Raw genomic sequence first — 24,018 nt, 5'->3', positions numbered from 1 at the left:
GCACTAGTGCGTAAAATAGCACTTTTCGGGCGAAGTCAAAAGTTTACAGGGCCATATGTACTGTAAAACGACGATGCGACGACTTGTACGATACACTTGCGAAAAGGTAATTCGCAACTCGTGTCGATTTAAAACACTCCCTTCGGTCGTGTTTTAATTTATCGCCACTCGTTTCGAATTTCCTCTTTTCCGCACTTGTATCGTAAATAACTATAATAGATTCACAAGCGTAGCGAGAAATTAAAAGTCACAAAAAGTTCAAATAATTACGTTCTCCTTTGTTACAATACCATTTTAACCACGGCGTTTTGAAAGGATAAAAAAAAATCTTAAAAAGATTGCGAACTACTCAATGACAAACCTCGCGTGATACAAATAAAAAAAAAAACTGCGCAGTCTTAGGTAGGTATAAGAACGCTGCGCGCGCGGTAATCTGAATATTTATGCGTTTCGATACATCTTGTATTTTTAACCAAAAATGTCACCATTCATATTTATTTATTATTTATTTATTCATATTCGAGTCGTTTCAATCTTTAATTTCTTTGATATTTTGATCGTCTCTATTTTAAATTACTATACACTACACTGGCTGTGGATTACAATATTTAGAGAAATTCCCTAATAAACCTTATCTATAATTAAACGCTATATTTCCCTATTAGCTAGGTAGCAATAATTAACCAAGTGGACAACATAAGTATAATGTGCAATCACATAATCCGCTGATTTGTTTTTGTTTTTAATGTCCACAAGTTTGTCAATTTTCTCTCCAAGAAGCTGCTTTAGCTAAAGCCTCGACATTGTCAATTCATATAAAAACACCTATATAAAATTTCATTTAAATATGTATTTAAATACTACACGTAAAAACGCTCTAAGTCTATAGGTACATACATTAGTTCTCTTAACATACACATTCAATAACTCCCAAGTCCCAAGGGCCCAGTTCGAATGTCGGTTACCTAGAAAAGTAATTCACTGACATTTTAATATCGGCTCATGTTCTCCATTAATTTTCATTATTTTATTTTTTGCACCATTTTTAGCTACATTACGTCACTATTTTGTCTCTGCACGATACTTTAACTGTCCGCCGCTTTTTTCGATGACAATTGAAATTATACTCTTTCACATTTTTATCAACAGCCGGCAACGGGTAGGTGCCAAGCGGTAAATTTTTGACGTTGATGTCTAATCCAGTTATTAGTGTATTACTAGGTAATACACATACAGATAATTCTCTCGTATTCGTGCATCCTAATAGTTACAATTTGATCTCCGCGTTGACGGATCGCGTCATCTCGGCCTCCTGCTGCTTCCGAGGGTCCTGGGCGGTGATGTTCCACCACTGCTCGTCGCCGGAGGCCCACGCCACGAACACCAGGTTCGTCACGATGAACACGGCGAGGGTTATCCAGAATACGAGGCGCCATTGCACTAAGGTGCTCTGAAAAAAAAAGTATTTTATAGTGGTGGCAATCGGTGATTGTGCTTCAATTTCAATGTGTAGAGCTCTCTGAGCCTAAAGTATAAATATTTCATGGTAATCAAGAAGTTTATAGAAGTTTATTAAGATTTTGACTGCAATATCACGTCCGCGACGAGACGGTAATTTCAATTTTATTTTGACACTACTCACATCAGGCGTCAGCAGCCCCACTAAGTACGGAGCAATGATGCCTGTGATCGCCCCGATGCCGTTCACGATGGCCATAATGGTGCCCGCGTAGTTGGAGCTCAGGTCCAGCGCGTTGACCTTCATGCCGGGGTAGAAGGCCCCCATAAGGGCCATGGAGGCGGTAAACAAGATCACCACGGTCGTCGTGTCGCAGCCGGAGTATGAGGCCAGGATCATGCAGATTCCTGGGCCTACTGACGCTGAAAATTAACAGTCATCGATTAATACGGGTATAACATTAAGGATTGTTTTAGAAAAATGTATATTGAGAAAGAACAGCACGCATGTGACAAAAAAGTCAGAATCCGCTGTAGTTCACTGTTGCATTAACAATTGGCCCTGAGATACAGGAACATCTCACGACGACGATGACCTTTCTTCTACATTCATAGATAATTGATGATAATTCATACATATTACCTATTCTTCTGGGTGTCGTCTACAGTTAACATAAAATATGATTGCATTGCCTGAAGAGCCAGTATCGGTTCGAAAACTTCATCTTTGATAATTGAAGAGTTCTCACCTATCGTTGTAAACGTTTTCCTGGCATTAGTAACCGTCATCCAGTTGTGCTTGACGATCTTGTCGCACATCCAGCCGAACACGATGGAACATATCCACATGACTGCGTACGGGAGTGCCGCCAGCGTCCCAGTGCGGTGGATGTCGAACTTTAGCACTCCGGTCATATATTTTGGCAGGTCCGTCACCATCGTGAAGTAGCCGTAGTCATGGCCGATCTGAAACGTGGTAAGGACGTCTGAGGAGCGGACTTTCATGTAAGTTTGATGACATCATGATTATTATCGCTCCATTTTATGTGGTGCCTGTGGTGGTATAGATGGAAATGCCGAAGTAGCCGAGTTTACGGGAAGAAATAGTACATTATTGTCGAGGCTCGGAAGTAGCTACTTGCAGGCTGAGGATTCGTTTTAAACGGACGACCTTGGGAGTCCGTTTAATTGAATCCGAAGCCATCAAGTAGCCTTCCAGCCGAGTCATATATAGTGCTTTTCTCAAAAATGGTGCAAGAAATATAAATATCATACAAATATTTTACAAAAGCAACGTTCTTACGTATAAATTTTCACAGAAAAAAGTAGAAACAATTGAAAAAATGAGCTATGCCGCCTTTTTATTTTTTTAATAAAAAATAGAAGTGTATTTTTCTGCCGAAAATACGCCAACCTATTTGAGACAGCTAAATAGTCGCGGTACTAATCATCTGTTTGGCTGTTTAATGGGCCTGTGCCTTCATTTGATATGGCCATTTCAACTTTTAAAAAGTTTGGAACTCGACAAATAATGGAATTTGTATGCAACATTGCAGTCCCAAAATCGAGACTGCAATGTTTTTAACTTTTTAATTTTTGACTGACCATAAACTACGCGCTTCGCGACCTATTTTTTAAACGGCAAAATCGACTTTGCCGTCCATTTTTGAGAAAAGGAACTTCCGATGTCACTCTAATAAATATAATTAGATAGGTAATGTACCTATTATAGTTATAGTAATATATCAACTTCTATTGGAATAATTCTATGGACCGTCATGTAGCAGCTATGCAAATGTGTGTTGCTTCCTTATCGTGATAAATGTTACTTTCCTTCACCGTAAATTTTCATAATGATAGGTAAGGGGCTGTCCATAAATTACATCATCGTTTTTTGACGATTTTGGACCCCCCCCCCCCCTAAAATCATGACCCCGTTTCCTCCTACGTCATGCTACCATCATCTGATGTCCAGACCCCCCCCCCCCCCCTAATTTGAAATGGCGTAATTTATGAATAGCCCCCAAGATAATTTTACCGGTATAATAAATAGGTAGTATAGGTACTCGAACATTACATATTGGTGTAATTAATAGCCTACCAGGAACTATAAAAGTTTAATGTCGAAATTAAATTAACTCATGGAAGTACTTATCTATTTGGTCAAGTGTTAATGTGTTGTATAACAGCAATTAATCGAGACTACTAATACTTACCTACTCTAAGATGCCACTAGTTAAGATAAATAGGAGGTAAAGAGCATGAAGAGGTAAATCAATAATTATTTGCTAAGTAGTTGGACCTGTTTATTAACTCACCTGGGCACACACAAGGGCCCACAACGGCACAGACATGAAGATGGCCTTCCACGGGATGGACGAAGGTTGACTGTTTCGGTGGCTGCCCAGTGCCTCCTCCAGATATTTCTTCTCCTTGTCGGAAATGAAGGGGTGGGACTCGGGGTCGTTGTAACAGAGCACCGACTGTTAAAAAATCGAATTCATAACTTCACTTCGCTTTTATTGTTATGATAGTACTTCATGTCCGTACAGTAGGTATTAGTGTGGTGGTGGGCCCATATGAATTGATAGTAAAACTATATGTCAACGCAACACCAAGGTGATTTAGAGTAGGGCGAAAATTTGTCAATTCGAGACACGTGAGAGTTTTACAAGAAATTTATTTTTTATAACAAGTACCTATACTTAAATTTTATTCATCAAATAGCAAACATTATGTACAGTCGCTATCAGATAAGTATATCGGAACAGCCAAGGCGCACACAAATATCTGAACACGCCTCTAGTCAAGGCGGTAGAGGCGATATATCTGATGCCGACTGTACCTACCTATCTTATACATACACCTTATACAATACACCTTTCTCGGTATGATACCTAGCAATCTGCTGTTACATAAGGAGTCTGGGAGGTGCAGGTTAACAAGAGGTATCTAGTGCACCTCATAATTTTCTTGCCCATTGTATTTCTCACGTTTCCGTACATATTTCTTAGCAGTGCTAGTACGTGGTTTCTTCTTACCCATAGAATAAACCACAGTATGCTAACAGCACCGAAGAGGTAGAACACCGACTGCCAGTCGCCAGTCTCCTTCATGATGAGCCCGGAAAGGTAAGTGCCGGCGATGTTTCCGATCTGCGCTCCTCCGAACACTAGTGAGCCCATCCGGCCCCGCTCGGTGATGGGGGCCCAGCGAGCCAGCATGGCGTTTAATGCTGGGAATGTGGTACCCTGAAACGATCAAAGGTTTTATTATAATCCAAGACGTATTATGATCTATGTTCAATATGTTCGTAGGAATTCTTATTTCTCCGGCAATGATCAGGCAATGGTAGGTATCGAGGGTCATAAACTTAATCTAAAACCAACCTTTAGGGAAACGTATGGTAGGATGTTATGGCAGTATTGCCGTGGTCACTTTCTTTTTTTAGTTCTGGTGCACGCTTCGGTTGTTTGTACATTAGATTAGTTGTGTTCACCTTTCCTTCGAGCACCTTCGACTCAATACTCAATAGTATTAGCTACGTGAAGATTACAGTGCTCAAAGCACGCAAGTGAGCACTAATACAAAAAAAAAACTTACCTCTCCCAGTCCTTCCAGAACCCTCAGCACAATAAGTCCAGTGGCGCCCCCCATGCTGACCGCCCACGGCGTCAGCAAGGTGAACACGGCCGTGCTTAGCACCCCGAAACCAAGCGAGTATTTGCCGCCGAACCTCTCGGCCAGCATGCCTCCAGGCAAGTGCGTCACTATGTACCCGTAGTAGAACGCGCTGAGTATTATTCCTTGGGTTTCTTCGTTCCAGTCGAAACCAGATAAATCCTGGAAAGATAAACACAAATGATATTTAAATGTTCTTTGGTATTTTTTAGTGTTCCGTACAAAACTTTGTTCACGGAACACTTATGGGATCACTTCGGTCTTGTTTTATTTATATCTTGAAAAAAATATCAGGTTGTTAACGCGGCGGTGTAAGTACATATTCCGGTAATTTCTCAATTACCAACGGACGCCTACAAATTGTTATTATATTACTTGTACTTAACTGTATTTCTTGTGTTATTATTTATTAAAAACTATTCTAATCTTAAGTCCTGGAAAAGTTTTTAGGGACTCATCAACATCATCATGGTTTTACATTCGCAGTCCTGGCTACACCCACACAATACACATCACACTATGACATTATGACACGATAGTAATTAGAGTTACGGAACTATTAACCTATTTAATATGTGAAGATATATTTTAATAGGTAGGTATCGAATATAAAAGTAATTAATAATCGATGACCGTATTGTGATATGTCTCAATTTCACAGACGCCCACAGCTCAATCAACAATGACACAACTAATAGGTAAGTAGGCATTTGTAGTTAGGTAAATAATTAAGTGTCTAACCTAATTTAGTGGACAAGTTATTCGAAAATTTTCTAGTTAGTAAGTAGTATAAATGGTGGTAGGATTTGATCTTATCAGCGCATTGCATCTTTTTACTACCTACCGATCTTGATTTTCCAGGGTAAGCCAGCACATTAGATCGAACATTACCCGTGGATTTATACAGGTAACCGTCACCGCTTATTGGATTAGAGATTGTAATATTAATACTAACTTACCTACGTATTAAGTAGGATCACCCGTGGTCACCGCGGTTCGTAAGTACGAAATTCACCGATTACAATTCCTATCCTACCATCTATTCGTATTAAAGTCCGGCGTGGATTTCTTAACCTCTTCCTCGGTAAAAACCATCATCAAAGTCGGCGGAATTGCCCACCAAAGCATCTGCATCTGTTACGGCGACGCTGAGGCATACCCGAATGGTGGTTACACTGGTTACAGACTAAAAACCTTGCCACATACTTACATTAGGATCGGCCGTGGTTTCCTCGATCTCAGCCGGGCACGAACCCTCATTGTAGCCGGTGGATGCGGCCTTCCGTCGCACCATTTGCGTAATGGCAATGTTGAGACACACCCGCATGGTGTACGCGTTGGCCACCGCCAGGAAACCCATCACTGCCATCACCCATCGTTGCGGTACGAAGAAAACTGAAAACAAAGTTTTGTGATAAACTGACTTATTTTCTAAGTTAATGGCATTTAATTGTAACACAACAAACATGCCGTGTTTTAGATTAATCGGGAGTTTACAGAACGAACCGAACGTTTGAAAATAATGGCGTTAAGAACTAAAAGAGACCTACTAAATGAGCACCTACTAAATTGGGTGGTTACTTTCCTCTACTTAAAATAAATTATTTCACACTGTGTACGAAATCATAAATGAAACACCAGATAATTATTAGAAAAACATAGATATCAGTTATTTTTAACCACAATTTCTATTTAATAAATCGGATAGAAATATAAAAAGTAGGGGAGTTGACTGTGACGTCACTATAGGTACACGTTTTCAAATCATCATTCGCTTGCCCTTATCCCATTCATTTGGGGTCGGCGCAGCATGTCTTTCTTCAATATCATACCTCTCTCTCGCCCGTCATCTCATCATTCACTCGCGTTCTTTTCATATCATCTCTCACACAGTCCATCCACCTTTTCTCGGTTTTCCTCTCCCGTTCTCAAATAAATTCCGAGTGAATTAACTCTAATATTAAGATGGGGTGAGCTTATGCTGTTTTGGGGTATTTTCATAGTACTTTCGCTTTGATTTTCTAACGACGGGACTTTTTGTAATCTCTATTTTAGAAATGTCACTACGTTTAAACAATGTGGGGTACCTACAGTTACCCAGCGATAAATATTGCACATCGGTCTTCAGAAAGAGACGCGAGAAAAAGCGCTGGTGGCCTAGCGGTAAGAGCGTGAGACTTTCAATCCGGAGGTCGCGGGTTCAAACCCCGGCTCGTACCAATGAGTTTTTCGGAACTTATGTACGAAATATCATTTGATATTTACCAGTCGCTTTTCGGTGAAGGAAAACATCGTGAGGAAACCGGACTAATCCCAATAAGGCCTAGTTTACCCTCTGGGTTGGAAGGTCAGATGGCAGTCGCTTTCGTAAAAACTAGTGCCTACGCCAAATCTTGGGATTAGTTGCCAAGCGGACCCCAGGCTCCCATGAGCCGTGGCAAAATGCCGGGACAACGCGAGGAAGAAGAGAGAGGTCTTCAGAAAGAGACAGCGAGAGAGAACGTGACAACGGTCTACGAAGCCGAAATTCCGATGTGCAATATTTATCGCCGGGTACTGTAAGTACGTGAGCCCGCATGAAAGACATCAACTTAAGTCGAAATTCCGAACTACCTCAACTACCTATGCCACTAGTTCGGAATGAGGTTAAACACTCAAAGATACGTATAGGTATCTTTGAGTGTTTAACCGGAAACAACTGGAAACAAAAATGACAGAAGTCTAACATGATTTTCACCTACTGATGTGCAAGTTGCGGAAAGTTTCCATATAATTCTATAAATTCTGGGATATTTCATGAAACTTTCACTAGGAAATATGGGAAATTTAAATTTAAAATAGGAAAGTTTAAACCCTCATACAAAAATGTAAGAAATTTTCCGAATTTTTCCTACGTTAAATTTCCGAAACATTTCACAATTTTGGAAAGTTTCCTTAGGCACATCAGTATTTTCACCACACCGGCTCGGAAAGGCTTACTTTGCACTTCAAAAACGGATAGCAAAGTTGCACTTTGCTATCAGTAATAATTCACATGTGAGGCAAAGTAATCAAATGCAAATTTTGAGTTGTTTTCTTATGTTTGCTGGTAGAATTGACTTTTAAATGATGATTTTGGATGATAAATATTTAATAACATTCATTTGAATTTGATTTGGTTTGATTTTGTTTGATATTTTACATTTAATATTTGCTTCGGGTTGGTGTGGTGAAAAATTTGTGTTTCACTCGGGGGCAAATTTTGTTTAACGCTCGTGCTTTGAAACCCTCGCAACGCTCAAGATTCCATTTTTGAACCACTCGCTAGGCTCGTGGTTCAATTTTGAAATCTTTCGCTTGCTCGGGTATCAATATTAGCACGAGCGGTTAAACAACAAGTTTGCCCCCTTGTAAAACAAATAACTATTGTGTTTCTTTGAATGACACGTTAGGTTTTTAAACGATTGCAGCGCCATCTGCGTTTTCCTTTGCGTGTTTACCCTCATTTCGAACTATTCGATGTCGCTAAGTAAGTAGATGAAAGATTAGATGAGGTTAGTAGATTAGTAGATTAAATAAAATGTAACTAAAAAAATGCCATACTAAATTGTTGCCATGTTTAAGCATTGTACAGTCAACGGTAAAAATATGGGTGTACACAACTTACTCAAAAATATGTCCCATAGTTCTTAATTCACTGACATAAGAGTTATGGGACATATTTTTGAAATGATTTGTACACCCATATTTTTACCGTTGACTGTACGTCAAAAATGCGACAGTTACGTAGGAAGTGGCGCCCTCAATAATTTTCTAGAATTTCTTGTCGGACTATAGGTGCCTGCAACTTAAAAAATTGTTTAAAACATAATTTAATCGTTAAAAATGTGTCCTTCGTAAACTAAGACTAACGACTTTTTTTGATGTCCTTTGCAAATACATTGCATCAAGCATGTGTCGACTTGCCCCTATCCATACTAGTATTTCATAATGTACAGTACCTACCTATTGACCTACCTGGGCATTTTCACTTAACTGTGCACCTTTAAAGGGGCCCACTTATTAAGAGTTTTGTTTTGTTCTAACTGACAGGCCGATACCGTCCGGCGGACTGTTAACCAGTGGGCCCCTTTAACGGCCGGTTAGCAATCGTTACAAAACTGACGGTCAATTTCAAATCCCATACATTTTGTCAGGAATGTAACGGTTAGACGTTACTGAAACACGACTAAGTCGCGCTTTAAAGTACAAGTTAAATAAAAATGCCCACCTACTAGAGAATGTAATAAGTAGTTGACCTAGACAAACTGTAAACGTTGGTAAATACAGAATACAGCTCTTTATTGGTAAAAGCAGATTTTACAGATTTTTTTAAATAATGTAATATTGTCGGATTCGTAAAAACATTCCTAGTAGGCAATTTGAAACAAATTAAAGTCTCGTTGCCCGTTGAGACTTGACTTACATTAACCTAGTATGCACCTATTTAGGAATAACCTAGTGTTTACTGGCTCAAGGATACTTTTTATGATAGCTATTGGCTAATTCGAAGACCTTGGTAAAATATTGCAACATTACTACCTTCTATAACGAAAATTACCGTTTTAAAGCCGTTAAGCGACAAATCGAAACAATACTCTAAAAGACCTTGTGTTACTGTACGTAGTTTTACTATTTCGCAATTCTTGTAATAAGCAGCATAGATAATTACTAGAAAGCTACTGCAGAACCTGACAAAAACTAGGTATCATTAGTTTAACTACGAAATACCTAATCAAATAAGTAACATTATAAACGTAATTAAGTGATTGTATGAGCATTTAGATCGAAATTGTAATAACCTTCAAATAAGACTTCCACGTTACGTCTTCCTGTTGTAAAATGTACATAATCATGTCTCTGACTGCAGTCAATTTATCTATTCCTTATTACCATTCGTTTGAACGTTAATTATACTTGAGGTTTTAATAGATTTGCATTTAATCCTTCCAATCCAATGACTTTTGATATTTAAATCCTCGTCTTAAACAAAACTTGCATTATCTGTATAAATGACTTCCGTATGACGTTAAACTAGTTTTACACGATGAAATATTTGTGTCATGCCCTTATCATGCTTTGTAGTGACTCAAGCAAGAATGCATTCAGCAAACATTTGGTCAAGTGTGCACACATCAGGGAATCCGTGACGGTTAAAGCACTCTGGCGCAAAGACAGACTTTAGTTTGACATGTACCTACCTATCAAGTGATGCCTATGCCATGATGATGATGATGACATTGATGAGTTACTGGCAATAAATAATAAATAAGAATGATAACGTTCTAAACGTTTCTATAGGTTATATGCTTGCCATACTTATGCGTATCGGTAAATTGAAATGGAAAGTCACCCATTTTATCCCACCACTTAAACATTTATTTTGTAACCTAACTCCCCGTATGATAGCACAATATGTTAATTCTTGAAGAAAGAACGGTAGTTGTAATTGTTTGAATATATGTACAGTCAGCAACACTATTCGCTTAGCACCTTTGCATAGAAAATTCTATGCAGGGAGTACATTTTCTTCTGCACTGCAGCTGACTGTACCTATGCCTAAATAGAAACTCGTTTTTGATAATCGGTTAAAATTATTGTGTTATGGTCTAGACTCTAGTGACTGAAAAGGCCGTATAGTTTGCACTTATAAACATATCGGTCTTATATACGAGGATCTCGTCCGATCCGTTAGCATTTGCTCATCCGGTATGTAGTGTATTAACTATACATTGAGATATAATCAGCTTAGATAAACATCGACCAAGTATAGCTTGTAATTGAGCCAATTAATTAATATAGATAGTATTGTATTTAGGATTGCTTTAGGTAAATGTTTTACTACATGAAGATCTATGCCACATTTTTCCTTCTGTAGCATCAAATCTCGTTTTTACAAGAAAGCGTTGAACCCTTTAATGGGCCAGATATATAAATTTAAAAATATCTCATCGTCACTTTGTATGCAATGAAAGCTGTGCGTCAGACGCGCACTATTCACCAAGACGATGGTCACGGTCGTGTCAAAACCGTAACAAACGGTTATCAGAATCGTGTTCCTTAAAAAAATTGCATAAGAAAAAATACAAAAAGATGGTGTTTTAATGTAATAATTTTTGCCTGGTACAATATTTGAGTGTACCCTATTAAAGTTAAATTAAGATTATTTTTGAAATGAATGCAAAAATAAAACACTCGTCTCTGCAATCAAGTTTTATAATGTCTACATTCCACTTAAATCACAGTACAATCAATTGCAAATACTGTTTAATTCACGACATACGAAGATAATAACTCAATTTACGACTAATATTGTGTTGACAATGGTTGACACGTGTTTTTTTCAGAAGCCTATTTACACGCCACCGTGTCAACGTGTAAGTGCAGCCGAGACGCGACTAATCACACTGATCCTCGAACAATGACCACGGATACGTGGAATCAAAGGGCGTATGTGTAATTGTTGTCATTCCTCTGTGAAGCGAACCGTGAAGGGTTTAACAATGACTGGAGCATCTGGACGGAACTAGATTTTCATAGGAGACGACGAGTTTGGTTCGGATAGCCAGTTGACTTGACGTCATTAAGGGTCGGTTGCACCGAACCGTCTGTCACCGTTCACCGTTTTAGCGTTCGCTAAATTTTATTGTACCTATAGAAAGTTTAATAGTTCTCTGCTGCTTGACGTTGATCAGTCTGTTAATTGTGGTTGGTGCAACTGGCCCTAAATCTGCAGATTTTTATAAAGAAAGAGGTTAGCAGTTGATTATTTGACTGATTTCTTCTTAATGTTTTCCTTCTGTGTGTTCCTTACAACCTCGGACAACGTGTCCGCACATTTCAGAACACAACTTATATTTTCACCACTCCATTGAGTAAGGGTTATTTATGATGGGGAATATACCTTTGCGATCTCAATTATCTAAAAAATCCTTTGGAAAGGAAACCGTTACAGTTAGATGAAAATAAAATTGCCGAGGTACCTATTTGAACCATACTTTCAGATCCAAAACATTTTTTAAACGATATACCTACCTATCCAATTGTTAATTGATGGAATGAATGTATTAGGTACAATAGGAATAATGAATGAATGTCAAGTTCATCATATCTCTTAAATTACAAAAGGAAAATAGGACTGAAAATTGCCGTCGCGTGCTTATAGTTAATAAACTACTAGGTAGTTTATCAATAATAAATAATGTTGTAAGTATAAAATGTTTGCAGTAATTGGTAATACAGGCATTTATTGATAATACCAGTGTTAAAAATTTTTCTTATAGAACACGGATCTCCTATACCTACACATTGCAAAATACGAATACTAGGTACAATAGGTTCATGGGTAAATAAACTTTTAGAACACTGATTTCGTGTCCCTGATTTTTGTATGGGAAATTGGTGTGTCCCTGATATAAGTATGGGAGCAAACTTTTTTCTGCTACCTTGCCGTACAAAATGTAACTTTTAACTAATCAAGTTGGAAATTTTAATGTGTTAATTAAATACTCAATGCCGGTGTAAACAAAAAGAAAAAAAATCATACATGTAACCATATGTACAATATGGGTCATTGTGGTAACACAATGGTGTCAGGTACATGTAATAATATAATGCAACGGTTTAAAACCTACTTAACGTCCGTCCATTAAGTCCATTTAGAAAAGTTCTCTCTACGATATCCGCGGTTGTCGCTTCAACAACACTTAAGTAATTATCGGTGTTAACTCGGTGTTTCTATTGACACACTAATTGTTAATCGCCTCTCCACCTGACTTGAATAAACGATACGTAACTCTGACATGCACTTTCCAACGCAGCGTGTTTTAGAGATTCTGTTCTCCTATAGTCTTTGTCTTCTCTAAGGGGCCCACAGATTACCAGTTCGCCGGACGATATCAGCCTGTCAGTTGTTAGGAGCTGTCAAATTTTGAAAACCGACATGCTGGTATCGTCCGGCGAACTGGTAATCAGTGGACCCCTTTATGGATATGGTTGTAAAAATACAAACTTCCAAAATAAGCATTTCTTTTACAGTTTGTTACACAAAATATTGCATTCAGTGATTTTGTTTTGCTTAGTGTGTTTATATTTAATGCTGTAGAAACTATGTACGCATGCTAAGCTTGAGTAATATTCTATGCCTCATTATTACTACGTCCATTAGTCTAAAATAGTAGGTAGGTACCCTAACATTTTTTTTTATAAACAGCGTTTTTTATAAGTTTCGTTATACATTATAGATAGAATTGGGTTGTATATTAGTCTTTCAGGAATTGTAGAAAAAAGTCTGCACAAAGTCTCGCAAGTTACTCATAATACTTTTTCGGATTATACATGGATCTAAGGACTGAAAAAGCTTTGCTGATTATTTATATTAGAAATTGGATCCTGTTTTTAGTACGTAAGTAATATTTGGTTTTCACGTCATGTTTTTAGCTCTTTATTTTTATTGTGTGTTGTAGGTAGGTATATTATGTCAAAACAGTGTCAATACAAACTAAATATGTAAAAAATAACTACCTACTAAAACCCGCCCGGGTTGCCCCCAACGAAAAGGTGCCCATCACACTCGCTGCGTTGCCGCGTTGGATTGCGATGGACAGCCTTTGCATCAGGAAAAACCCGGAATATGTACGTTTAACGGCATCACCAGACCATTAAATATTTAGACTATTTTAGACAATCGTAATGCTGCGCACGTCATCGACATACAAAGACAATTTTATTATTTCCGATTGCCTGAACAGAATACTGATGGACAAAAAAAGGTTCTAACGTCATTTCATTAAAATACATGTTTACTTATAGGTATAAATGAATTTATTAAACAACTTAAAAACAAAGATTTTAGGTTGTACGTCAATTTCCACAGTTTATTTGTCCATCTAGTTTTCAGAAACAAGACAGTTTGCATACCTACCCTACATTATCTTTGGAATGGTTTGAAAACTATTTAGTCATACCAACAAACAACACGTTACCAATTTTATTTCATTAGGTAGTTTGTCTGTTTATTGTGGATATCTGTTGATTTATAAATATTTTTTCTTCTTATTTTGCGTTTTTGTGTCCTTGGTTGTGCTATATTTTTATCTAAATGTTGCTTAATAATGATGATATGATATCATTGATATCTCTATGGCATGTAAGTTTTCAATGTTTTCAAATAAAAGGAGTGAAATTCTTGTCACACATTAAATTTACATCAACAGAAATTCAACTTGCGCACATCATTAGTATTACTCCACCGCGCAAAAACCAGGACCATAAGACGGCACGTTCCTGTCGAGTCGGCTACTAAAATTGGCATTGGAATTGAGAAACTCGTTAGTAGTAGTGGTTTTTACCGCGTACTCGCAGATCGCAGATTTCTATTGAACCGGCCGATGCATTCCGGCGGTATACCTAGGTACAGTGTAGAAACATAAATCAGTAACTGGCTAATTGAATTTGTTTTAAGCAACCATTACTCAACTTTCCTCTAGAGTCTAGGTCTATGTATGTAGGACCCTGAATAATGGACCGCTTAGTCATGGAGTTGAATGTCCTGATATTGTAATTTTGGTTGTAACTAATACACTGTATGCATTATCATTAATTTACTAACGTATAATGTAAGTATAAGTATATACTTTTTGAATAAGTTGCACACATTTATCAACCTATCCAGGCACTTGGGCAAAATTTCCTGTCTTTTCGGTTGTTTGTCTTATCTTCGGTTGAGATAATTGGTTGGAATTTTTGTGTCGATACTGTTTATGGTTTCAAAATGGCGGAGTTATATGGGTTCGCAAGGTCTACAGGTCACAGAGACTAGTTTTTTATTATCATTTACTACATGTTACCTAATTAAGGTGCAGCGGGACAATTTCGACTGCGGGATAATTTCAACTAATCGAAATATCTTCCATGTTTTACATTATTAACTAGAGGGCCATATATGTTCATCAGATAGCGAAAAAGATGTGTTGTGTGTGACTCTACTTAATAATATAAAACATGGAAAATATTTCGATTAGTGAAATTACCCTTCAGTCGAAATTGTCCCGCTGCACCTTATTCTAATTGGAAAAATCCTGAAGTATTCAAGAATTCTCAGGTTCAGAATAAGTCATGTAGTAATGAGTAATGGAATGCGTATGCCGTTAAATATTTATAACTTAGCTAACATTCCTAGTTAAAGTAGATAAGTACCTACTGATAATAAAGTATTTACTGTGCAGGTATCGTATGAGACTGGTGGGCCAATGGCAGACCTGGAGCAGTTGCCTTCGGCAGACAGGCTGGCTGGCAAGCGCACGATCTTACCGTACCAAAATGGCGCGTAAGAATCTGAATTCTGATGGACATGCGCCATTTTACTGGATGGACTTAATGTAGTCGTAAGTACTTATACAGGGTGTCCCAAACTTATGGGACATGAAGGGGAAGTACCTTAAATATCGTAGATAGTGTATTTTGCTCAAAGAAGACTTTATGTTATTTTTAAAAGTTAGTAATTCTGCATTTATAGATTTTCTAAAAATTACTTGCTTCGTCTGGGAATCGAACCGACTTAAATGTCAAAAAAAAATCACCCTACTTTTATGATGCCAATCGAAAGAATAGCTAAAAAATAATAACTCTGCTTAAGTAACATTGTATTTTAAAAGAAAGGAACAACGTGAAATTAATCATTTTAATCAAATTAAAAACATACATGAAACTGTCGATGTCGTAGTCAATTAAGTGGGTATTTTTTTGTAAATTAATTAATTAAATGCTCAAAATGTGATCCCTCTTGTCTTACGAAAATCGCCAATCTTTTAATGAGTCCGCTGCCTGTTGATTTTCTTATCATTTTATGGTGAACACTCGATGTGATATGGCACAATTCTGTTTGCAACTCGCCCACGTTCTCGTATCGCTTTTTGTATAGCATATCTTTCACGTATCCCCAAAAGAAGAAATAATTCACCATAAAATACTTTCCATTTTTATTCTTTACGACTACTTATAACTAAAAGTTAAAAAGAAACATAGATTCTAAGGATTAATTAGCACACACAATACGCGACAGGAGTATCTAATTAATACTTAAATCAAACGGAACTTCATTAGCAACAGAGGCAACAGCAACAGAAAACCAGTCATACAAGAACTGGGGGCTTGCCGGCAAGTAGGCTATAGCTACGTATTTGTATCTGTATTCCTCCATTAGCTATTTAGTATTTTGATAAAAAAGTAAGCATCACTCGCTAGACCAGATCGCAAAGGAGATAAAACGACAGCGTAAATGTGCATGTTATGTTTTGTGGGTTATTCCCACTAGTTACCACCAAGTTGTTACCAGTGGTAACTACTGGGAACTTTTTTCCCACCACCAACATTTTGTTAGAGTTCAATACAAATAAAACAGTATAAATAGTACCTATACTATAAATAAGTCGATTAGCTATAAATAAACCATACCTAACTTGATAGTTAATATTAAAGTTTTACCTTTGTTTAAGGCTATGCCGCTATTTGTATTTGTTTTCCTTTCTGCTCTATATTTCTATTTGTTTTATTTTCACTGTATTTGAGTTTTACTTCTTTGAATTTATAATTTGTTAATGTGTCATATGTTCTATTTTACCGTGTAAGCGAATTGGTAAACTACTGTAAGCTTATATGAGAGAAATAAATGGTATTGTATTGTATTGTATTGTATTGTATTGTATTGTATTGTAGTGTTTCCGATTGTTAGGGACAAGAGATTTGAAGCGGCATATATTCACTCCTGTTACTTGAGGAGTCGAATACGCCCCCAGAAAATGAATCACAGCAACACCGCTCGCCTAATGACAGAGCCGGCAGGCTGGCTGGACCCCTTTCTCCGTACTCGATAAATCAGCTCCTAGTGTTCGTAATAAGTAATAACTGAGGTAACTCGCATCTAGATCGTTATTGCGGTTCCACTAAATATCTAAACAGCTTAGTGTTCCCCGCAATTACTGAGGTAATATGCCTGACTTGCTTGTTAGTATTCCTATTTAATTACAGAATGAATTTGCCTGCAATAGTCTACATCAATTTGATTTACGTAGTGACAAGTCAACGAGTCGTGTCAATACGGTTGAGTTGATAAAAACACACAATGATCATAAAAAACAAAATACAAAAGTTGATTGGCTGGGATTTCAAAGATGTAAATATGTAAAGTCATTGTCGATAAACTGACTGTCACACTTTATAGTAGAGCGGTGTCTCTATCTAACCTTATTTTTGTAATCGATTAACAAATTGGTATCCGCTGACCGTGTCAACTCATTTCACACTTGATGAAATCAATGGTAAATAATTAAAATTCTAAGTAGTACATTTTTAACTCTTTAATACAAGCTTAGCCCTCGACCTCTGGAATTGAAAAATATAAAATTAAAATAAAACTGTACAATTGAAGTACTAAATTGAAGAAATCTCATTTAGCGATAAGACCGCCTATCGTTTGTCTCTATAGGTCCTTAATTTAATTTTTGTATGTAAGTAGGTTTATACAGTTTTTATTGAAATGTGCCTAACCAAAGTAGTACCTACTTATCTAATCGAAATACCTACTTATACCTTTCTTGGACCTTATTTACAAAACCATGACAGTAGTAGTCCCAAGTCTTGATTTAATCGGGATTAAAGGATTATTTAGTGGTTATTAAAGGACTTTACAAATGGCTCCAGCATAGGTTTTTCCTATTTCTAGTTTTAATTTGTTCTATGGGATTTGCCTTATATTTTGGCAACCGGGAGAACACCGCCGGGACAATTCTAAAAAAATAAAACAAAATTTAACACTATTAACAGGGAAACTTATACTGGCGCGTGGTGTCGCCATCTGTAAAAAGCTTCGACCGGCCAACCCCAGGGGCGTATTTACCCTAGGGCCATCCGGGCCATGGCCCGGGGCGCCAACCTCCAGGGGCGGCATATGCCAACCCCCAGGGGCGGCATGCCGGATTGCATTTTGTTTTTCTTCCTTGACTTCTGGGGCGGCAAAACGTATTGGCCCGGGGCGCCAAATTTCAAAATACGCCCCTGGCCAACCCCATTGGTTAGTAGCCAAATTAGTTGCATGCTCGCAATCGATCTAGTTGAGCTTATAAGTACCTTCACGTAGGTAGAGCCAGAGCCAAATCACCATCAGTGTTTGAGATGTGTTTGAGCATAACACTCTGAGATCAGATTTAATTAAATCGTAGTTACTGAATACACTCTGAAATCGTTATGCAGACATACGTTGTAATTTCGCACATTATACCGTATATAGTTTAAGTTCGTTAAGATCAAATTTACATTTCCAGGAATCAAATACATTATCCCAGTGCCCAGACTTGTACAATTTTTACATAATGGCTAATCAGATGCCATGTCGTGTGTCATGCACAACCTTGATTCTGAAGAGCTGATGCCTGTCACAATGCTCACAATGCAACAAATGTCTATTGTAGCTTTTAGACCATGCATTTCCTGCGATCCTGTGAACTAGTATGTCTAGTACATAATTCCAGAATCATTTTAAAACCGAAGTTTTCAAGTGCTTTCTTTTTTTAACTTTATGTAAAATCTGCTATTCCTTCAACTCAATTGCTGACTACCTTTACTTTAGAAATAACCGTTCACTAGTGACTTTTTATTAAATACAAAAATAATATTTTTTTTCACGTAATACTGCCTCGTTGTCTGTAGTTAGTCTATTTATGTCTGGTCGTTCAGAGTAAAGAATAATACTTACTAAAAACTTCTAAACAAATAATATCAAGCTGTCTCCTCCTCGTCGTCTCAGGAATGGATGGTAATAAATGTTTCATGTGCCTCTGAATCACGGTGTATATTGTTATACTGATGATGATCAATAAATAAACGATTTCACTTTATTGATTTATTAATCCAGTTTACTTCTGACGTAGTCGCCATTACTCTTTTAATTCCTATACAATTAGTCACGTGTCTCCTCACACTGTCTCCTACAACGTGACTCCTATCTTCGCTTAGTGATGACATTGACACCTGTCAAAAGTTGTTAATTACCAACGTATGATTCATCTCGGCGATGCATCTCAGCGTGTAGATAATTGCAATTAAGCGATCTAGAGTGCAATTGTACGTTGTTTTTAGGGTTCCGTACCCAAAGGGTAAAAACGGGACCCTATTGCTAAGACTCCGCTCTCCGTCTGTCCGTCCGTCCGTCTGTCTGTCACCAGGCTATAACTCATGAACCGTGATAGCTAGACAGTTGAAATTTTTACAGATGATGTATTTATGTTGCCGCTATAACAACAAATACTAAAAACACAAAATAAAATAAATATCCAAGCGGGGCTCCCTAGGGGGGCTCCCATACAACAAACCTGAATTTTTTTGCGTAATGGTACGGAACCCTTCGTGCGTGAGTCCGACTCGCACTTGGGCGGTTTTTTTTTATGGTTCGTAACTTAGCAAATATTGTGTGAAAAGTGGTCGGCCATTATCACCAATCCGAATCCCTATGTACTTACTTACCTAATTTCGTATCCTACTTATGATTTATTCTTAATCTATGTTTTTTAGATTATTTAGTACTAATGGAGATAGGTACCTACTTGTATAATAAATCTGACATCTAACGGTAATGTTTGGAACAAAGTTTTATTATGACAGCTTGTAGCAATGACGAAGCTTGAATGAATTCCTATCTATGAGTAGGTATACGGTAGTACGGTATTGGCAAGAACCAGTAACTAACTACTACTAATGTCTACTAATACTACTGATGATTAACTTATAGTGTTCCGGTTACTAACTATTTGAAAAAAATAGTTATTTGTTTTACAAGGGGGCAAAGTTGTTGTTTAACCGCTCGTGCTAATATTGATACCCGAGCAAGCGAAAGATTCCAAAATTGAACCACGAGCGTAGTGAGTGGTTAGAAAAATGGAATCTTGAGCGTTTCAAAGAACGAAACACAAAATTTTTCACCACACCAACCCGAAGCAAATATTAATTGTAAAATGTCAAACAAAATCAAACCAAATCAAATCCAAATGAATGTTATTAAATATTTATCATCCAAAATCATCATTTAAAAGTCAATTCTACCAGCATACATAAGAAAATATGGGCACAAAATAAAATTTCATCCAATATTCATATATAGAGTCTGTGCGGAAAGAGAAGAGTCGTGGAATGTATTGGGCCCCATACATTCCACGACTCTTATCTTTCCGAACAGACTCTACTATGAACTGCATGTGATGTGTGTTTGCTTTAAAAAGGGATTCCGTCATATCATACGCCTGATACTGATATAATAGGTGGACTGACGACCTGGTTAAGGTCGCAGGAGTCCGCTGGATGCGGGTGGCGCAAGACCGGTCATTGTGGCACTCTTTGGGGGAGGCCTATGTCCAGCAGTGGACGTCCTCTGGCTGATATGATGATGATGATGATATGCCTGATAGAGTTAACATCTAGTATTGTATTAACAAATGTTTATGACAGCGATACCGCCATAAAGGACATATGAGTCGCTTAACTTCGAACTCAGGTAAATCCATCTGTCAGATTATGCGATTTTGGTATTAAGAAAAGGTAATAGGGTAGATATTTGCTGAGAGGGTCGAATGGATTTACCCGAGTTTGAAGCTAAGCGACACATATTACATTCGTTATTTTACAGTTGACCGTCAAATAGTGTGAATAATTATAGTCCGAAGATAGTTGACATGCTTGCCACGGCTAGCGTTGTCATCGGTTTTAGTTGATCCAGCTAGCAGTTGCACATTTAATCCATAACTCTATTGTTTGGCGTAGATTGTGGATGAAGCGGTATCCAGTCATAATCATAACAATCCTGTCTATCTTTATTATGGGAGTAAAAAGAATACGGGTATTAAATTTCTTCATATTAACTCACATTTATAGACGGGTCTATCGAGAATTTATTTTATTACCTTTATTTACCGACGTTTCGACACAGGTTACCTATATTAGGTTATATTAAATTTCTTACCGGGCACGATTATGTCATATAAATCATATAATCCTTCGAAAAATCATTTCGAAGTCAAAATCATAATCAGTCATTTGATCAAAGTGACACAAAATGTTTGTATGGTTGGCTGATAGCCTGATAGGTATATGTTTTTTTCTTTGTAGTTGTACGTATTGATAAATACTAGAGCCAATAAATGCGCCATGAAAGAAAAAATAATATAAAAAGGTAGCAACAGGTGGTCTTATCGCTACTAACCGGGTTCTTCCAAATACATCATCATTAACTTCTTATTTATTATCTTGTCGATGGAGTATCTTCCAGCATGCTTCCAGCTTTCCCTATCTTGTGCCAGCTCTTTGACTATACGGCACGACCCCTACCTTTTCTTTACCAATCCAGCCCTCGAGTACCAAACGCCACAAGAGGCCCGTCTTGTAGCATGGAAATCGCAGTTCAATGAAGACTCGCTAAACATAACACCTAACGAGCGCTTACCACCTGGCGCAAGAGAAAAATGGGTGACCTGGAAGTCTCTAAATAGACTAAGATCGGGAGTTGGCCGATCCAAAGACAACTTCCTGAAATGGGGAATCAACCCGGGACAAAGTGATGCACTATGCGAATGTGCACACTTGCGATTTGCGGACGACATCGTCATCATGGCTGAGACGTTGCAGGATTTAGGGCATATGCTGACCGGTCTAGCTGATTCTTCTCAACGCATAGGTCTCCGGATGAATTTGGACAAAACGAAAGTTATGTTCAACGAACGTGTTGCTCCGGGACCTATTGCAGTACAAGGGGCTATTCTCGAGGTTGTTCAGGAATACGTCTACCTCGGGCAAATACTGCAGTTAGGAAGGAACAACTTCGAGAAAGAGTCGAATAGAAGGATACAGCTGGGCTGGGCAGCATATGGGAAGCTGCGTCGAGTCTTCACGTCATCAATCCCAGAGAGTCTGAAGACAAAAGTCTTCAATCAGTGCGTCCTACCTGTGATGACATACGGAGCCGAAACGTGGACACTCACGGTAGGACTGGTCCATCAATTCAAAGTCGCTCAGCGAGCTATGGAAAGGGCTATGCTCGAAGTCTCTCGGAGGGATCGTATTCGAAATGAAGTCATCCGTCAGAGAACTAAAGTCGTCGACATAGCCCACCGGATTAGCAAGCTGAAGTGGCAGTGGGGCGGTCATATTAGCCGTAGAACCGATAACCGTTGGGGTAGACGAGTTCTCGAGTGGAGACCGCGCATCGGCAAACGTAGCGTAGGATGCCCTCAGACTAGATGGAGCGATGACCTTCGCAAGGCGGCTGGCAAGAGCTGGATCAGAGTTGCCGCAATTCGTGCTCAATGGCGTGCAATAGAAGAGGCCTATGTCCAGCAGTGGACGAGAGTAGGCTGATGATGATGATGCGAATGTGGCGACCTTCAAACAACGCAACATATGATGCAGTGTTCCCTGTGTCCAACTATGTGCACTACAGAAGACCTCATAAGAGCTACCCCCCGGGGGTTAGAGGTGGCAAGATATTGGCAAAATACTATTTAATTATGATCCCTTCACACGATAAGAAAGAAGACCTTTTCTTTCACTTGAAATATCATAAAATTAATAAATTAGGTACCTACTGAAAACTTCAAGAACTATAAGAATGTACGAGGGTGTATATCTCTTTAGTTTCCGAGCTAAGCTAGGTCAGTGTGTTCCCATTTGTCGGCGCCGGGCACAGCTGGGAATATTAGGTATTTTCATATAAATCATTCCCATATGTCTCCAATACACCTCTAGGTAGGTGTTAAAAGGCGTAATGTAATGGATACTAATCAACAAGCGACTTTCTCATTGACCTACGATGTATGCTAAATATTGACATGAGACTGACCGAAATGAAATAATCGAAAGAGTAGAGTATAGTAGAAATATCTACTCTACACGAACTCTTTCAATCCTTAACCGAATTGAGTTTTCCATTCCGTTACATTCCTGATACAAATGACAGAACGAAAAATGTATGGAAATTTTAGGACACTTATTCTCATAAGAAAAAAAAATAAGTGAGGACAATTTTTCGTAGAATGGCTAAGATAGACTGTACACGTACAGTCAGCTGCAGAGAAAAGGTATCCCCCTGCATAGCAGTGCTTGGGTAAATTTTCTCTGGTGAATGACTTTATTAATATGTATAAATATTATATTTGGTTAGATATTAACTATACTAATAAAAAATAGTCGTCAGGTGTCCATATTAAAGCTTAGTCCGGTAGACTTGTATTCTAATATTTTTATAGATATTTTATGGATGTTCAATACTTATTTATAACCATACTAAAATACTCTTTATATTTGGATATTATGGTACAGGGTTGTATTGTATTTTACAAGCAGATACGTCTGCGAGCGATAGGTGCTACAAATTTTTAAATTTATTCCCTTTAATAAGAAAAATTGGGTTGGTTTTTTAAAATAAACTTTCAAACTTACATTTCGATAAAAGTAACTGCCAGCCGGTCAACATTGTGATAGTTCAATTCTAAACGGGATGCACTAAATCACTAAGTCTGTGTCCGCATCACTGTCCAATCACCAAAAAATAAAAATAAAACATTAAAATTTTGAATAACACCCACAGTCACTTCAGTGTTTTATTTATAAATATGTTTAAAGTTATTTGTGTTCGATTCGAAAAAATAAAAATATTCAAATTTAGAACGTAAGGCTCTATGCGTTCGCGGCGCGGGAGTGGTAGGCATTCAGGCGAGGCGTCATACGCGCGTGCGGCTCTGTTCGCAATAGGCGCGAGCGCAGACGTTCCGGCCCTATATAGCACGGCGAAGATGGAGGATGATTGACGAGCCGAATTAAAAC

At 38.0% G+C, this 24,018-nt stretch overlaps 1 protein-coding gene across 1 annotated transcript; it reads right to left on the bottom strand.

The window, feature by feature from the left end:
- Window positions 1-1,251: 1,251 nt before the first annotated feature.
- On the bottom strand, window positions 1,252-23,847 carry LOC134791698 (putative inorganic phosphate cotransporter). Its single transcript, XM_063762803.1, has 8 exons — window positions 23,635-23,847; window positions 6,350-6,534; window positions 5,062-5,301; window positions 4,500-4,709; window positions 3,777-3,941; window positions 2,208-2,424; window positions 1,643-1,881; window positions 1,252-1,450 (listed from the first exon to the last, which is right to left on the bottom strand). The coding sequence occupies exons 1-8, from the start codon at window positions 23,666-23,668 to the stop codon at window positions 1,268-1,270; spliced, it is 1,473 nt and encodes a 490-aa protein (XP_063618873.1). The 5' UTR covers window positions 23,669-23,847; the 3' UTR covers window positions 1,252-1,267.
- Between the last annotated feature and the right edge of the window lie 171 nt (window positions 23,848-24,018).

The sequence above is a fragment of the Cydia splendana genome, chromosome 6 (genome assembly GCF_910591565.1).
Source record: "Cydia splendana chromosome 6, ilCydSple1.2, whole genome shotgun sequence".
Classification (NCBI taxonomy): domain Eukaryota; kingdom Metazoa; phylum Arthropoda; class Insecta; order Lepidoptera; family Tortricidae; genus Cydia; species Cydia splendana.
Note: the sequence above shows the minus strand (reverse complement) of the source record. Positions and strands in the feature narration are given on the sequence as shown.

What these genes read in the sequence shown, in the direction of transcription:
- LOC134791698 (XM_063762803.1), bottom strand. Translation starts at nt 23,668, where the DNA reads ATGTTGACCGGCTGGCAGTTACTTTTATCGAAAT. An exon ending in TTCTGGAAGGACTGGGAGAG is followed by an intron (nt 4,710 to 5,061) that starts GTAAGTTTTTTT and finishes TGATCGTTTCAG; the next exon opens with GGTACCACATTCCCAGCATT. An exon ending in GAAAACGTTTACAACGATAG is followed by an intron (nt 1,882 to 2,207) that starts GTGAGAACTCTT and finishes GTTAATTTTCAG; the next exon opens with CGTCAGTAGGCCCAGGAATC.